Genomic DNA, 18,455 nt, shown 5'->3' on the forward strand with positions numbered 1-18,455 from the left:
AAGAGCAGAGCAAAGTTCACAAAATTGCACAAGAGAAACCCGTTTGCTTCATTCTCACCCAAGCTGCCAAGCAAGTTTTCTTGTCAGTCTCTGGCTGTGTAGTACTAGAGACATGCACCCATGGCAGGAAGATCTTTAATCAATAGCTGGATATCTTATTGTTACTTGTAAAGCAAAGTTAACTGATCCAAGAAACAAGAGCAGAAATAAACCATGGATTTTGGGTTGCCAGGACAGTTGCCCCAACTCAGGCTTAAGAACAACACATCTATAGCTATCAACTGGGTTTCTGCCCAACAGAGGACATCATCAAGTCATTAGCATATTGATTCACACTGAAACTAATCTTGATAAAGTACCCAGCTCTGTAGCTGTACTTTTAACCCTCGTTCCCTAAGTCAATCTACACTAAAATAGGTTAAGTATTATAATCATGCAATTTTTTGCCAATGTAATTATGCCAGTCAAAATCCAAATACACAGAATATAAGGGAAGTACTTTACACCAGTGCAGTTAATTTTAGTATCCAAAAGGGACAAGCTATATGTAAGGAAAGCCATGCCCATTTGGGGATTTGCAATTTGCAGGAGACTTTGGATAACAGTGAAATAGTTAAATAGGGCCATGTCTAGGTATGGGGAAATTCTCACACATTTGTGAAAAATCAGACTCTTGAAGCCATTTCCAGTTTTCAATCACATGCAGGAGGTTTTGAATCTCTTCACATATTCATTATTGTCACTCAGAACTGCCCAATGGCCCAGTCTCATCAGTGCATATGAGCTTCTGTTTTGCAGAGCACCCCATGTTCATGCTGTGACACCTATCATTTAGTTAGGGTCCCATGACACCTGCTCCTCTTGAACTGACTTCTCTACACGTAATAGCATCCCCAAATGACAACATGGGTACCTTCATAAACAAGAGCCAGCATGCAATTTTGTTCCCCTATGATTACTGGCAGACAGAAAAAAATATTTTCCTATGCTCCCCATGTTTTCATTAAGCACTGTGTAGGAGGAGCCTAGAAATAAGTCCATTACTACACAGTGAAGAAAACTATAAAGTCCTTTTAAGTTTGTTTGGGAGTTTTTTTGGGTTTTTTTTTTAAGGAGGAACTGTTGATCTAACTTTTTAAAGTCACAGCACTTAAGAGAAATGTTAGCAGAACCTTTCAATTTGTCAGTGTATGCGCAAAACAAAACCCTTGTCAGATGGACCTACCTTTCTGGAAATGAGCCCACCTGAAAAGGTACCCGAGGACCTCAATCATTTATTTTTTTTTTCAAACCAGTAAAAACCATATTAATCAAAAGCATTGTCTTTTCTTACAAAGCTTCCTGGAATTTCCGAAGCACCGTTGGGATCTCGAGGTTTCGCCGCCTCCTAAACCACTTCTCCACCAGGTGGGCTGTGCAGTTGCACTTTTTGGCCAGGCCTTGAATCTCTGACTGCAAAAAAGGGAACAGTGTTAGCAACAAGATGCACTTCACTGTCATCTGCATTTATTTTGTAGTTCACAGATCAGCTTCCCACTGTTGTAAAGTCTTCCATTTTTAAATATTACTATGATAAGCTCTTTGGTGATTTACCTTGCAGGCTTCCTGGTTTGATTTCTGAATGACATTCAAAGAAACTCTGGATTTTTGGATACTAATTTATATAAATATAGCAGGTATGAAATGTACACATCCATCTTTTTGGTGGCTTCCGATAGCTTCAAAGAAGCAGCTTTTACTGCTAAGCAAGAGGTTGGGGCTGGGAGGGAAACACCAGGTATAAACACACATCGACACTGTGCCTAATATATTATCTAATTACAAATTACTGTCAGATTATATTTAAATTAGTCTTGCAGGTGAGACATAGGCCTGGAATGAAGGTGACCTGAGCTCCATTCTCAAATCCAATGTACTCCTGTGGTACAGGACAAGCCAGCTAATATTACTGAGCAAAATCCAGACCTGCTTTTTGACATCTAAAGATAAATTAGAACTAGAGCATTGCCTAGGAATGTATCTAGCTATTCCAGTGCAACATTCAGGTGTCTCAGCTTTACCTGTGTTCTGCAGGTCAGGTGGCTCTGCCATGTAGCCATGCTAGCATGTGTGAGGTGGCTCTGCCATGCAGCCATGCTAGCACATGCTAAGCGCAAGGCAGCGTGGCTTGTGCATTTCTGTGGGCTTGCTACCTCTTCTCCATCCTGAAGGTGCAGGCTGACCTTCCCCAGGGCCACTGAAGGAGAGGAGGTAACCTTGGACCTACCCCTGGGGAAGTTCTTTCCCTGTGAGGCTAGTATGCAGATAGAGGGTGGCAGTGTTGTCACAGGACAACAGCAGCAGGCTGCCTCCACCAAGGTAAGTCCAGTTCAGTTGGTCTCCTGCCCTCAGAGAAAAGCTCTGGAATGTGAGCAGAGGCTGCTGGGAAGGGCAGGGGTGCAAACAGCCTGTGTTCAACCCATCCTGCTGGCTGGAAGCTCTCTACTTGCCATGCAGAAACACTAGCTTTGTTTTGACTGACATCAGAGCCTAGACACCCTCAACCAGCAGCCAGGCCTCTCCATGCCCTCATGCACACTGGGGCCCAAGCTCAAAACTTGAAGGAGACAGCCTGAATTTGTCCCATGTAGTGTTGAGGATAAAAATGCTGCTTCCTTTCAGAGATGAAGCCTCAAACTGTGCTCATGCAGAGGGAAGGTATGAAACAGACATTGGGATACTTGCCCAGAGAGAGAAGAGCTCACATGTGAACACCAACACCTCTAGTCCTGATGATATCAGGCAAAAGACACAGTAAGAGAATATAGCAGTTAGGGACAGAAAGTGAAGTTCCACATACCAGTAATTATCAATATCACTTTTAACTAGAAAACACATTTCTTTTCAAAATCAGTGTAGGAACACTGCAATTGTTTGGCAACTGCAGTTAGGTGAGTGAACTTTCCAAGGCTGCAATCACAGCAAAGTACCTGTTTCCCCTCAACAATCAAGTTGCTTCATTTTTCTGAGATAGTAAACATTGGCTATTTTTTTCTTGTTCAATTTTAAAAACAAATAGCAGGGTAACAGAAAGATTGCTTTTCTGTCTCACATAAGCCAGCATTAAGTATGCAGCAATGTAGGGGATCAAAAGGCTTCCATGCCAGCGTTCCAATATTATTGCTTGCAATAAATATGATACTGCTCTCCAACAACAGATGTCAGCTGATGTTTTCTCCAGGCAGAATGAGTTAAGGATGGAACACTGATCTTCACTGGAAACATTATTAACAGTCTAACCTAGAACAGCATGCCAGAAAAATCAAACATCTTAAACCTATTTTCTGTTTTGGATGCTATCTACTGTTGTCAGCAGAACAGCAACAAAAACCCAAATAAATTAAGTCATCTGTCGATCAGCTGGAACTCATCCCATGATGTCATTGCTGATGTTGATTGAAACAGTAAGTCTTGGGATTTTCCAAAACCAAAACTAGTTTTAAAAAAAAAATGAGAATTCTTACTGGGGATGGATGTTTTGAGCACTCTCGATAATAACTCTCCAAAACAGGATTAGGCTGCGGCTTCACACGTCTTACATTCTTTATACCCAAGGCTTTTGCTAGAGGTATAGCAACATACCTGAAAATACAGACCATGAAAAGTTTTAAAGACACAACACAGTCACCAGACCTTAGCTATTCTCATGCCAGGATAGGAAGAAAATAAATCTGAAACAATTTAATCTGCCATAGAATATGACCATGCACTGTGAATCTCCCTCTAGCTGATCCCAAGAGAGAAGCACAGCAAACTAGTGGTCATACAAAAAAGCAGACTCAAGCACTCAAGTCTGTGGTAGTGAAATGCTGTAAAACTCCCTCCCTGGAAGTGTTCAAGGCCAGGTTGGATGGGGCTTGGAGCAACCTGGTCTAATGGGAGGCATCCCTGCCCATGCAGGGGAGTTGGAACTAGATGATCTTCAAGGTCCCGTCCAATCCAAACCATTCCATCATTCTATGATGTTCGTGTCCTTGTGTTTTTCAGAGGCATATGGGAGTTAAGTAACAGTTGAGTGAAACAGAAGCAGATGCTCTCTCCATGTGAGCTGAAAGGTTGCTACTGGGACACTTTCTCTTAGGGGCAGCTAGTCACTTAGCACATTGCTTCACCAGGCTACCATTGCCCAAGACACTGGATTTGGCTTGTGACACACAGCAACTCCCTCAGAGACTGAAGACTTCTCTCTCTCTTCCCTTTTCCAATACAAATCACTGCAGATCCTGCCAAATGCTTTGCTCTTCTACTGGGGCGGACTGTGCTGAAAAAGCCCTCCCTCACTCGTGCTGCATCAGAAATGGATTCCTTATTACTCATAGCAATGGGCAGTTTTCCTCGTGCACCAGCAGATTCACTGCAGGCCAGATGTGCGGGCTAACGGTTCACACAAGCAATTTCCAACAGCAGCACAGTAAGACACAGTTGGGCAAGCACTTCCTCAGGAGACAGTGTGCATGGTTATAAATGTATGATCCAAATTGCTTTTGATCTCCAACAATAATGATCTTATCCACTTCCTTTTAAAGTCTGTCCAACTTACAACATTCTGAATTTCCTCATTCTATTCTGAAATAATTATAAAACCTGCTAATTACTTTTTTTGGTCTAAAGAATGTGAAGTAAAGCAAAACAAGGCACAAATAAATAAGCCAAAGCACTGCAAATCTTAATGTATTTGTAGCTTTCTTCTGTGGAGCCAACCTCTGCTTGTCCCATAAGATTCCAGCCGCAAATGCCGTCCATGTCCGTGAGGAAAAAAGGGAATCAGCATTAATAGATCTGCATAAAATGTCCACAGGAGTCTTTGAGATCCCTCCAGTCTGCCTAGCTCTGCTACAGCTAGACACTTGGGATCTATCAGCCCCACACAAATGTTCTGGTGCAGGACCAAATGAAAAGAGAGGTTTGGTTTGGAGAACAAATATCTCCACCTTTCCACCAACAGAGAAAAAGCAAGAGGAAACCCAAGTGGTTTTGTATCTCTAACAAAAGGAGATAATTAGAATTATGCAAATGCTGTTCTAGAAAAGCTAGATAGAAATATTTTCCCTCTAGACTGGACCACAGCCATATGTCCTTAACAGTGCAAAAACTTCCCAATTTTCACCTGCATATTATCTGTACTATATCTTTCTAGCAAACCACCAACTAATCCTCCTTTATAAACACATAAGAACATTGATCTAAAGGCATCTTATTAATAAAGAGAGTATTACTGAGGATCAACACTAGCATAAAATGATGTTTATGTTTCTTACCTTTCACTGAAGAACCGGATGATCAGTAACACAAAAGCATATGGTATTGTGGCATATAACTGATGTGGTTTTGGAAAGACAAGTCCATCACGGTCTACAAAATGCTCCCATGTGCAATTGATTGGCATCCAAATATTCTCCCACCAGAACCAGCTGTTGAGTGTCTTCAAGATGTGTGCCATGCTAAGCAAATCAAGGGAGAATCATAAATCATTCCTGGGGTATACAAAAGAAAATGCCTGAAATAAAACATGTTGAACCTTGTTGTGTAGAACAGTGGTTCACAGCTGGCAGGACATTTCCTAGAGATAAGATACAAGCTAAAATCAACTGCAAATTGACCTAGCCAGGGAAGTCAGTTCTCAGGGAAAAAAAAAAAAAAAAAAAAAAAAAAAGAATAAAAGAAAATAAATAAATCAGTTACAGGAAATTAAAAGACCCTTGGTTTAGAGCATGCAGGAGGGATTATAATCCAGCAGAAGATAAAATAATAAAGCTAAACTTTGAGCTGGTATTAATCAATGCAGGGCCTTTGAAATCTACAGGGCAAGGAGGTAATATGCTGTCTCGTTTCAGTCATTCACACTAGCCTGCTTAGTAACCAGTAAAACCTTCTAGAATTCTTTATAATCTATCATACTCTTTAGTATCTTTTGTGTATTGGTATCTTTAGTATCTTCCCTAGGCTGCCTTCAGAAATTAAATATAAGTGGGTAAATTAAATGTAAGTGGGTGGAAGAGTGGAAAAGAATGGAGAAAACCCAGGGGGTGACTCAATTCTGGAATAATGAAGACATTTCACTGCTGAATTACTGCTGCTTAGTATGCTAATGGGATTATACACCTTGATTCTAATTTTGCAAACACCTGTGTACAGGACCAAGTATAAAGAAATACAGTGCACAGCAAGCTTTTTTGGGTGGTCTGCAGGAATTTCTGTGCTTTAACTGTGACCAAATCCTAGATCAGAATAAAAGGTCAAAAATCAGTACTTGAAGGAAAAAAAAAATAGTCTTAAGCCAAAACATTTAATTCTTGTAAAAGTCTCATTTTTAACCTTTGTATTCTACATTATATATTTAGAAATTTGTTATTCTTCATTTAGTTTTAAGCCTTCATAGCAAAAACATGTTAGAAAGCCTATAACAATGTTGACATTGACATCTAACATTGAATAAAAGTACAAGTTACAATAATGTTTTCCACAATGATAAAATAAATACTATTTCTATAATTTCTAGGAGTAATAAATTTAAATAACATTTTCCATACTAAATTTTTCTGTAGAAAATAGGAGGAAGTAAGTGAATTCACTTAGCCAGAGTTTCAGTGAGGAAACAGTTGAGCTGAGAGAACTTCAACCAAGTCTCCTCAGGGCATTAATTGTCCCATCAGAGGATCTCACAGCAATCTGTTTTATAGGATCCAGTGATAAGATCAGATCATGCTGAGGACAGAGAGTAGTTGGGGCCCTTTCATATTCCTCTATATCTGAGCAGGGCCACACAACTTCAGCTTTGCCTGCAGCCACTCCTAGCTTCCAGCTGTGCTGGATCCCCTCACCATGCTTAGTGCACTCACACTGGCTTTCCAGACTGGGACATGGCTGGCTCTGGAGCTAAATGAACCATCACCATGATCCACATTGTTCTGTTTCCACCAAGCTGAAACCTCACAGCAGGTTTGTGAGAACCAGTATCCATCTCAGAGCTGGGTTAACAGACACTGTGGATCAATTTGCTGGCCAAGCACAGTAGTCAGTACTGAAATATTAATAACCCAGCCATTTAATCTTTTTAAACGCCAAAAGGGGACAGTAAAAACCTACTGAATGAATTGTGTGTGCATAAACTAATGCAAAAATAAAGGAGGGAGAAATCACAATTGTTCCTGCACTAAGACTTTATATAGCAAGTTTCAGCCTAGAGCAATTTTTTACTGCTGAATTATAAATGCCTGGAAGTAGGGATTTATAACTGGGCTGCTGACAGACCCTTAACTGCAGCTTGCAGGCGCCGTGATAATGAAGCTGGGCTTTAAAACCTGACATTTTAGGTCAGACAGAAAGGCTTGCAGACAAACTGCCCTAGAAGAACAGGAGAGAGACTCATTACACAGTTCTGCTTCCTAAATTCTATATCTTAAAAGTAGACTGTTCACTGCAAACTATCACATTCTGTGACTGCAATAGAAATAGGCCAATCTATTATAACACAGTGGAAAGAGCACAAACAGTTGGATTATGGTAAGATGGTTGTGGCTGAATATACACCCTAAACACTTAAACCCTAGAAAAACCCAGGGGGACATAATTTCATCTTGGATTCTTGGGATCTCACTAATTCATACCTTTGCACACACACCTTATGACTGCCTTTTCAGGTCTTAAACTAGCATTAGTTAAATAACAAGTTAAGTTAATAACTTAAATTGTTATTAAACCAAGTTCATAAGCACATACTTAATCTTAAAATTTAAGGGAATTCTGGGATTTTGGGGTCTGATCCAGAGTCCATGGATTTCAGTAGAAATCCTTCCTCACAAATACCAACTAGACTCATAGAAGCAGTGGGTCTCTGAAACTCTTTCTTCTATAACACCCTGTATTTGTACCAGGTCTTGCCTGACACAGAGGCCATTGGATCATCCTTGATTAAAGTTGTCCAAGTAATTCTTAGAAAATTGGTGATGAGATTCCACATCTGCCTGCAGCCTATTCTTAAGTTTCATTACCCTTAAAGTATATATTCACCCTACACCTGACCTATGTTTTCACTGCAGCAAATCAGGCCATCAGGAGGTTCCTGGAGCACCTGGAAGGTGAGGAAGTCCTTCAAAGCACCCCTGGGCAGCAGTGGCCTGAACATCTTAGTTTCTCTTTCTGCCTTCGTTGCTCATAAATGAGTGACAGCTGTGGCTGTGTGATTAAGCAGCTTTATCCCTCCTCGAATAATCGAAATCCTGAAACACAGAAACTCCACAAATACTGGTTTGTTCCACACATCATGTACAAGCAAAGTTCTATTCTCCTGTACTAAAAACAAACTGTGGCACTTTCAGCCTGCTGGGAGAGAATCCATGAAACCCGCACATACTTGGTATGCTCTTCTGTATGGAAAGGAAGCTGATACCTGACAGAAGCCTCCACCTCAGGAAGCACCACTGAAGGCAATTTAACTAGGAATAGCTTTGTCATCTGCTTCTCCACAAATACATACTTGCTGTTCCCTAGAAACCTTGATTAAAATTAGTATTGGAACTCAATTACACTTCTAAAGATGAACCCACCTATTATTCTGTCCCCTCTGCCAAAAAAGTTCTTTCAATGCTTCTACACCATCACCAATACAAATAATCCAGCTCTGTGGTTTACACACCACATGTACAACAACCATAATCCCAAATGTTAATCTCCATTATCAGCCTTCTCCACATTATGACTTGGCTGCTTAATTTTAAATTATTTACTTTGAATTGTTCTAATCCCAAACACTGGCTGTGTGAGTCACGAAGGGAGAGGCCAGAGCATGGACAAAGAGACAGAAAGCACACAGTAGTTTCTCTCTAGCAAGCTTTGTCTCTTAGAAAAAGCATACCTGCCACTTGCTAACCTCTCCTTCTTCCTGCTACCAGCTGACTGGGACAATTGTGGCAGAGTGACCTCTCAGGGCCTTGAATCCCACATCTGTGTCAATTCTCCAGGCAGAGAGGGCAGATTCTGCCTTTAGACCACATCAGGTTAAAGGCACAGTGCCAGTGCCACAGGAGGGAAAGTGTTCCTGTTTCTGTTTGCATGCTACTTTTTCTGGAAAAAAGTTCTTCCCCCACAAGGGCTGTTGTTCTGGCACATTACATGCAGACCAATCTCCTCCTGTGGAAGAGACTAATAAATAGGTAGAAGTCTTTCAGCTGTCCCTTCCACCACCCAGGGGCTATGGGCACTGATGGTGAGAGGCAGATGGGCATTTCCTCATACAGTGCCTGAAATCCAGCTGGGAAGCAGGAGAACCACCTCTTAGGTGAGTGAAGTGTGTTTTGCAAGAGGCTCATTTAATCCTGCTGAGAAATTTTTGCCTCAGGAGTGCTCTGACTGCAGTCCTTGAGACCCAGGTTCATCTCCCTACTCCATCAGCATAAAACTAGAGGACACTTTTGTCAGGATCCCACGTTCCAGTGTAACCACAAGTGGTGGCAACCAGTTCCAGTGCTGGGATCACGCTGTAGATACTGGATTTCAAAGAAAGTTAATCTTTTTAGTTTGTATAAATTACCACAAGTTTTTCTCTCCGCTCACATGCACCGTTTCAAAGGATGGACAGCAGATGCAAAAGCCCAACTTGTCCTGATTTGGGAACAGCTCTAACAAGAAACTTCCCCTGCATCTTGGAAATTAAATAACCCAAACCTAATCACGTCCTTGCTGAGGAAGGATCTCCCCTGTAGCCTAATTTGGTTTTAAATGGGCTAGTGCAAAACAGGAAAATCAGGAATGATTACTTCAGGAACTGCATCCTGTATAATTACAGGAAAGCCTACACAGTTGGGAAGTACCAACTTGAAGTTTCTTTCAAAACACTGCTCCCTGGATCCTTGACATATCCACTTTAAAAAAAAAAGTATTATATTTTTAATGCTGTTAAGCAAAAAAGGGGCAAACTTTGCCTCGACAAAAGTACATGGTTACATTTTGAAAACCAAATTTGAATTTGCTTTGAAGTGGAATTTTCTGGGCGGGCAGTCTGGGAATAAATAAAGAGAACCAAAGCTTTGATTGTGTTCTTCATGCAAAAGCTCTTGCTTGCAAAAACTGCATTTCCAAAGCCAAAACAAGGTGATACCAGGTTTGAAGGATGTGTTGTGAGGACTTCCTATCCTTATTAACTGGATAAATTAGAAAACCAAATGATTCACTAACACAAACATGCAAGTGAAAGAAGCCTTAATTTACTTAGTGTGACTCTGGAAGTGTGACAGGGAAAGAAGGAAATGAGCAAAAAGCAAGAAAAACATAATTCACCTATTCCTCTCATCATGAGTTCAAACTGGTACAGCTGGTGCAGTGACTGTTGGGAAAAATCAAGTCTCCCAGATATCAAAAGAGACTACAAAGCTGTTCCAGGCTGTTAATCATCAAGATTAAAACAAAGTGGTTTAAAAGAGTAAATAAAGATCAGATCTATAGCATATCACAGGTTTCGGTTTTGCTTAAGTCTAAACAATACATGCAACAGTTAAGACATTAGCTTCAGCAGCAGATTCGTGTTCTGCTAAAAATAGATATCACACTGTTTAAAGACTCCCAGCTGTGATCATCACCATGAAACAGGTGAAAAAATAGGGGACCTGCACTTTGTTGCTAACAGTTGTGCAACCTTTTTCCTACCAAGGACAGCAGAAGCTCTGCCTAAGAGATACCCTTAAGAAATCCCAAAAGCACAGAAAAGTGAGCTTTAATAAAATAAAGTGAACTCTAACTTGTGAATGGTTTCAGATTGGTGGAAGTGTTGACAGTTGATATTGTGCCACACAGCCCTTCAAATGCACAACAGCTGCTTTGTACATCTTCTGGATATACTTGCAACTTGCAAGTTTGAGAAATCTGCAGATGTGATGCCCGATTAGCTTGTCTACTGATAATTTTTTATGCTAAAAAAATTATTAGACAGTAGAGCAACCCTGACCCTCCACCATTTTCTTCCACACAAAACGATTGGTCACTGGTTGTTAGCTGTAGGCATGTGCCAGCTGGGGACACTGCTTATTCCTGCTTCTTGGGACTGTCTTTTACATTTGATCAAGCAACATTGCACACCTAATTGGCACAAAAGGTTTGAACTATTGTTTGTGGAGGGAAGAAATTAATTCAGGATAATGGTTTGGTGCTATGATCTCTTTGCATCTTGTCTTTTCTCATCTTGTTTGTCCAAATGTCAACACACTATTCCAGTTAAATTCCACAGAGCCTGAGCCCCAGCATGAATGACATCCCACCAAGCCCACATGCACGACCAGTGGCAGCACAAAATGAAAGGGCTGTTGGACTTAGAGGTTCTTACGATGAAACACTGAAATACTCCATGCACATAAACCAGCTGAATTAAGATTGCTATGAGACCCTTAACTTCAGATTTATTCCCTAGCTTGTACAAATCTCAACTGTAAACAGTTTAAGTGCCTAGTTATAGGGCAATTAGAGGATTTTACTTCTTTTACTAGTCTATCACATTACCTTGTAACTTGGTTACTATATTGTAGCAGGCTAAAATAGGACTTTGAATAAATCTCAATTAAGGTGGCAATTAAGTTTTATATTTTTCCCTATTCTCTGGGGTAAAAAGAACCAGATCTGTTTGAAATAATTCATTTTCTGGATGAAAGTTACCTCTCTACTTAAAGGTAAAACCCCATTGAGGAACTAAAATGGTTTTAGACAATCACAGGCAGCTGAGGAAAGTAAAATACAGCTCTCTCACTGTTCTGTTATAGTGCAAACGATGTCTGCTTTTAAGCTTCAAAAACATTGATACAGTTGGATAAAGAGCTATGAAGTAACTCAAATGCCTGCAATAATTCTGAGGTAAAAAAAAAAGTTCTTTAGGAAAAAAATAAGAGCCCTATTCAAACTACAGATTCTTAATAGATGCTTAATTCATACAAAGTTTGAACAGACCTAGAGGGACAACACCAGTTGCCTAAAGAACTTGTTAGAGACACTTGTCTGAATGAAAGCAAAATCTTTTTAACTTTTTTCTTCAAATTATTACTACCAGAGAAAGATGCAAAAATAATTATCTTTTGTGGCTTGCCGAAATTTTATTTGAAATAAAACCCTGAACTCTAACTTAATATTTTAAGTTACATAATGGTGATTTTCCCAGGTGTGAGCCTTTTTGGTTACTTATTAAAAGTTAAGGGCAGAGAAGAACAGAGCAGAGTCTGGGTACACAGTGGGGCCAGGACACATTATTAGAAGAACAACAGTACCACAAAACATGTGAAGAGAGCAGAAGAAGGTAAAGAACAGGAGAGAGGACCTGAGGGTGCAAAGGCAAAGGTTGTTGCTTCTCCACCTGCACAGGGGATGATTCAAGATTTTAAATTACCCCTTTGGAGGGAGGGAAAGGGACAGGGCTGAAGCATTTGCACTCTAGAAAACTGTCCTGTTTGCAGCTTCTTGAAACAGGGTCTTCAGCTACCCCATACATGTAGTGGCTCAAGCTTGTGCTCTGACGACCTCTACACCACTTTGAAACAGTAATTCAATCAAGTCTGTTGTGCTCCACTCTTCTCAGTTCTGCTGCTGGTTATCCCCTCCTTTGCAGTTCAACCTGCCCAGACACTCTCCACCCACAAAACCAACCAGAGGAGGAGCCAGAAAGTAACTGGTATTTCATTATTTCAGCCACTGTTTGGCATCCTTTTCATGTCCTAACAAATGCGGGAGATCTTCATCTAAATGTGTTCCAGCCTAGCCTCTTCATCAACAGTGGCAGCCCAGCTGAAGTTTTGACCCAAGCTAGGAAGGTAGCTAAAAACAGGTGTACAGTACAAAAAAAGTAAGAGGAAAAAACGAATGAGGTTCCTCCCTCTGAATGTTACAGGTTACTAGGAAAGAGCCTTTCTGGCAGCTTGTTTAAATGAGGTATTTGTAGCACTAGCTTCTTCTGATCTTCAACAGGTAAGACTTACAAAAAAACCCTCTTTAAAACAAATTTCTTACAGAATATTTTTAACATTTTACAGAACAAAACTAGAGCTGGCTTTTTAAGAAACTTCAATTCAAGAGGGTTTTTTTATGTAATCACATTGACATCACTAGCTTACACTATTCTTCCTGTTAATATATTTTCCTCCCTCCCGGTTCAGAAAGAAGTACTCTCAGAAGCACCGAATAATGATACAAGAAGTAGCAAAGCAAAACTACTACTGCAACCTGTATTACTTTTCTCTGAAATGAAAAGCAGTTCTCGTAGGCTGGAATACTTAGTGGCAAAATATAAAATCTCATTAACACCTCTATATCTGAACCATCTACACCTCTAACCCTCCACATCCAAAGACCATCATAGGAGTCACTAACATTTTTTCCCTCCTTATAAAACAGATCTCATGATAACCATTCAGACCACAATCTGATGTAGGGAGGAGGGGGAAATAAAAAAGCACCACCAGAATAGAAAAAAAGGGAAAGAAAAAGAGTTTCCTACCTTGATGATGTTGCAGTCAAAGAGAACATGAGCACATTAACAGGGAAGAAGCATTGCACTCACTACTCTGACAAAGGTAAACACGCCCTATCTACAAAACACTTTCAAATTCTTCAGAGACCCGCCCAGCAAAGCTGCACTTCAAGATTTCTGACTGAAGGCAATCCTGATGTCATATGGATGGATGTACCTGCTGAAACTCTGGAGCAGTAATGCCAAGTGCCTTCCCTCATGCTCATTTCAACACCCAGGGTGAAGAAACATCTGCAGTCATGTGGGGCTTTGCTGCACGATGAGAATTCTCCTCCCGTGTGCGCACGGAGCGGCACAAGTTGAGGGCGCTGCACCTGCTGCTGGGGCAGAAAAGGAAACCCCAGACACATCACTTCACACTGACATTTTTAGATGCATTATTAGATGAAAGATGAGTTTTCAAATCAAGTCAGAGAAAGGTTTCTGCTCCTATTGACCAGTCCTGGGAACACTCCCAGCCTCAACCAACTAAATGTTTTACAGATAATATTTTAGTTCCTCCAGGGACATGAAGTGGAATTCCTAAAGCAGAGGGGTTAGACTCACCACACAAACACGCACATTTTACTTAATCCAATGTGACTTTTTTAACTAATTTTTTCTTTTTAGTGCCATGATTAAAGAGTAAGGCTGGAGGTCACTCCTCATTATCTCTTCCCAGCTGCAAATAATAAGTAGCAGCCCTCAGAAATGTTGGCATTACTTAGCGTTCTGGTGGGTAGGACACCTTAACGTAGCTCGAAAAGGAGAGAACCTCCCTAACAAGCCAGCAGCAGAGAACCTCCTATTAGCCCTTTTTTTCTGCTTGCAGTCAGCAAACAGCAACCCACGAATAGGAACAGACATGTCAAAGTTGAAGCAAAGCTTCACCTCTCCCAGCATACTGTCTCTGAAGGAAGCTAAGAGCAGATGACTACAGAAGAGCACAAGAACAGAATAAACACAAAACCAGAACTGATGATAGCCCCCAGCCTTCAGTAGTTTGTGGCTCACAGACTTGCTAAACCACAGATGGCATCTACATAAATAACACTGGAGGGGTTTCCCACCAGCAGCAGCCTTAATTTTCACTTCTTTTGAGTATATTGCAACTTTCATCATAACCTGTAAGAAGACGTGACCCAGGCAGTATTTGGACCATGCTCATTTGTTTCTCTCCAGAGAAAAGTTTGGGTTTGTTCATACAGCTGCTTTTTTTCTTTCTTTTTGAGGTATGATGTTTGCAGCTACAGAAAGTCTTCAGTCCTTCCATAAATCTGGGGGTGGCGTTCAATAAACTGATGCACCAGAGAAATATGAAACATGAAGGATTATTTCAGAAAGGTAGTATTATGGCTTTGCTGTTGCATTCAATTATCTCCACATACTTTCCCACATCTAAACCACTAGTGTGAACCAAGCAGGATACTTAGGAACACTTTGCCAATTAGGAAAGCCTAAAGCAAGCTGATTCATATATCACTGGGCTGATACTGTGCCAGTATTGTAACAGCTAATTGGCAGAAACTCAAACTTACGCCCTAATCCACAATTTCTTCACTGTTCCAGTAAATTGCAAAAAAACCCACCTATGTTTCACTGGAGCAACTGTGGGGCTGCTACAAATCATAAAATGGGAACAAATCTTTTCACTGACTTTTTGAGAAGCGCTGGTTAGGTAGCACTCAGCACCTGTGTAGGGCTCTTATTATAGGATTAAAGATATTTCATGGTAAGTAACAAGCTAACCATACCCTCTTGATCAAAGCTGCTAACTGACGTTTCAATTATTTCTGCTCTTTCAAAGTACTTGTCCTTCAGGTATCTTAAATATGAATGCTGCAAAAAAGAAAACCAAGCCACCTTGGTCTATGTCTCTTGCTAAGGAAAAAAAAAAAAAACTAATAAAAATTCAAAGTGTTACTATTCCTTACTTGCAGCATAAGACCTACTCAATCATACAACAATTAAGTGTAACTAGATAATGAAGGCATATATTTGACCCAAGTAGTTCTTTCATATATCACTGGAAATTAAGATAACTTTTCAGTGAAAAAAAAAAATATAACTAAATAAGTCCCAAAATTCACTTGTTTGCATTTTCCAGACAGTTAAATATATGTATAAGGTTACAGGGAATCCACACATTGGATGTGAGCTTTTACCTAAGCTGCTAAGCAGTTACATAAGAAAGATTATAGTACTAGTTAACTTTCTCAGTAGAGAAAACCCTATCAACACATCTTTGGGACTGTATCAAATCTTAAAACTTCTTGAAACAGAGCTGTTGTGTATGACAGCCCCTGCAGATGGAAGAAAAAAAAAAGACAACAAAAAAACCCCAAAAAAACTCTAAAACCAAGGGGTTTCTTTCATTTTCCTTATGAAAAAGTAGTCACCTGGGGAGCCCACAGATAAGTGTTCTAAATATCTTGCTTATTAGTACCTAGAGTCATTTTTGCTAACCGATTATCTCAGCAGTGGCAGACAGGTAATCAAATCTCAGTCACATGCATACACAGAGAAAAAGTAGGAATCGATTTGATTGAATAAGAATAATTTGGACTCTGAATTCTCTTTCCACCACCAGTAAAACCCATTTGCTTGCCATGTGGCATTCCTTCAAGATTAAGGTAAAAAACCTTGATATACCTATCCTTTCTGTTCTTCAAGAATCAAAAATTATCTGAAAATAAATCACTCCAAGTCACGTGTTCACAGAAATCAATAACATAACTCATAGTCTTGCCATCTATAATTTAAAAGCTATGCACCTTTTCTTCACATCAATTCATATTTTTTCCTAATATACCAACCTTCTCCTGCATAAAAGGGATCAAGAAAGTCCATTTACAATCTCTTGAAAAGCTTTCTCCTCAAGACTTTTCTTATTAGGAAGTATGACCTGATTCATAATCCATACAGGGTGTTAAGTAAGGAGAGGTTAATTTCTAAACTAATTAATAATGCCATCTGGCATAACTGAAGACTAGATGGCCAATTTTGAACAGAGCAAGCATAAAGGTAATAAATACTAATCATTAAGGCATGCCATTGCAGGACTAAATCAGGAATACACTAAGGAACACTAACACTACAGCTGACCCAAGCCACCTTCGCTTCACTAAAACGCAGAGAAAAAGATTATCAATAGGCTTCAAATATGCCTTAGGGAAAAGGCTCCAGGCAAAGACACTGACATTACCTGGGGACTGCTTTCTAACCAATTTCTCTCACACACTTAGCAGCTGATGAATACAAATCCCACAATTGTGCTATCTCTTTCAAGTTGCTACAAACTCTTGGTTGTGTTTCATTTAAATACTGAACATACAATGTATCAATAAGCCTCTAGGACAGCAATTAAGAATGCTCACAGACCCGGAGGCACAGAAGTGTGTGATCTAGTGAAGAGTTCATCTGGTTACAGTTTGATCAGCATTCTTTATGCAAAATCCTGGTCTCTTTGGTCTTTAAATTATCCTTGGTGAGAAATTTTTTTTCTTTCCCCCTTGATTTAGCGTCACCTTGTCAATCACCAAGTGCATATTTGTCAAATCCACCCTTCTAGTAATCAGGGACACTAGAGAAAATATAACTGCGTATCTATAGCAAATACTTTTACTAAATATGTTCTTATATATTTGAAAAGGTAAATTTAGTCAGAGTAACTAGTTGCTTACATTTATTAGTCCATATTTTTCCCACCTTTAGAGGGACCAATATTCTGTTGAAGATGATGAAATACTAGATTCTCCCTGGAGAGATAAACAATTAAAAACAAAAAAAGGTTGAGTTTTGCTGCATAATGGATCTTTGCCTAATTCCCACAGCAGCTGTAGTGGTGTCAGCAGAAGAAAAACACCATTTCACACGTGATTTTCTTGAAGAATATAAATCATATCAAGGTAGCCAAGTACTGAAGGTAAGTTTCCAGAAAGCATTAATTTGTTTCAGTTAAATCCTGCATAAAATAGATATTTAAGGCATGTAGAAACAAAGTTACTGTAAGAGCTGACAAATGCCTGAATTTTATATTTGAAGCTAACAAGCAAAGAAACATTGTGAATGTTGAAATACACAAGCAGGGTTTTGTCATTTGACAACTAACCTGTTTTTACTTAATCAGTACATGCTGTTTTGCACAACAGGCTTCAAAATCTTTTTGTTTTCTATGTAGCTATTAGTTCCTTCAAAGTAGCCATGAACATTTGGAAGCTCTTTGAAGCTCCACAGAAAATCTTCCAGGTTTGAACTCTCTAGTACCAGGATGAGATGGGGCAGATTCCTGGATAACTACAATTAGCAGGTAGAACTCATGACGCAGTTCCAGGATATGTACATACAAACCTTCCCTACAATCTTTTAAGAAAGCCAACATTCAGAAGTGCAAGTACTTTTGGGGTTTTATGTGCTACTTTTCTGAATATTTCACTGTTTTTTTTCAAATCTTCCCCCTGAAAGGACACAGCTGACTGACAAAGCTCATGTTTTGCAGCACAGATAAGAAGAGGAGGAAGCAGAAATAATTGATATAACTAAGGACATTGTAATTCTCCATGCAAGGTTTTTGCCACAAAATATATTGTTGTATTTCTTCCTTCCTTGCTGCATGTGAACAGCAGCAAGGCAGCTTGTCTATTAAAGAGTGTCTCTGACAGTTACCAGCAATAAACTCATTTGCACAACATTTTGAAACAAAATGACTTGGAAAAGCTTGAAGCCCTGAGATGTTTCTCAACCAAGTCCAGATCCTGCCTGCTGCTGAGCTAGTGACAGCTGAAGACAGCCCATCATCCACTCTGACACATATAATTGGCTTCTAACAGGATTTCAGAGTGAAGCAGGTAGCTTAGAAGAGTTGTACAAAATATAAGAACTTGCAAATTCATTTGGATAATTCTTTGATGGAAAATACACAGATGTAAATTTGTAGTGA

General features: G+C 39.8%; 1 protein-coding gene across 4 annotated transcripts in view; it reads right to left on the reverse strand.

The window, feature by feature from the left end:
- Positions 1–18,455, reverse strand: part of CERS3 (ceramide synthase 3) — a 52,071-nt gene that overhangs the window by 29,438 nt on the left and 4,178 nt on the right. For 3 of the 4 annotated variants that reach the window (XM_051628282.1, XM_051628283.1, XM_051628279.1), the window contains exons 2-4: positions 5,298–5,480; positions 3,504–3,621; positions 1,334–1,452 (exon numbers count right to left, since the gene is read on the reverse strand). In XM_051628282.1, the coding sequence (XP_051484242.1) occupies positions 1,334–1,452; positions 3,504–3,621; positions 5,298–5,479 (419 nt within the window). In that variant the 5' untranslated portion in view covers position 5,480. Of the gene's footprint in view, positions 1–1,333; positions 1,453–3,503; positions 3,622–5,297; positions 5,481–13,694; positions 13,855–18,455 lie in introns of all 4 variants that reach the window. The other variant, XM_051628281.1, reaches the window with a different exon arrangement.

The sequence above is a fragment of the Apus apus genome, chromosome 10 (assembly GCF_020740795.1).
Source record: "Apus apus isolate bApuApu2 chromosome 10, bApuApu2.pri.cur, whole genome shotgun sequence".
NCBI lineage: Eukaryota > Metazoa > Chordata > Aves > Apodiformes > Apodidae > Apus > Apus apus.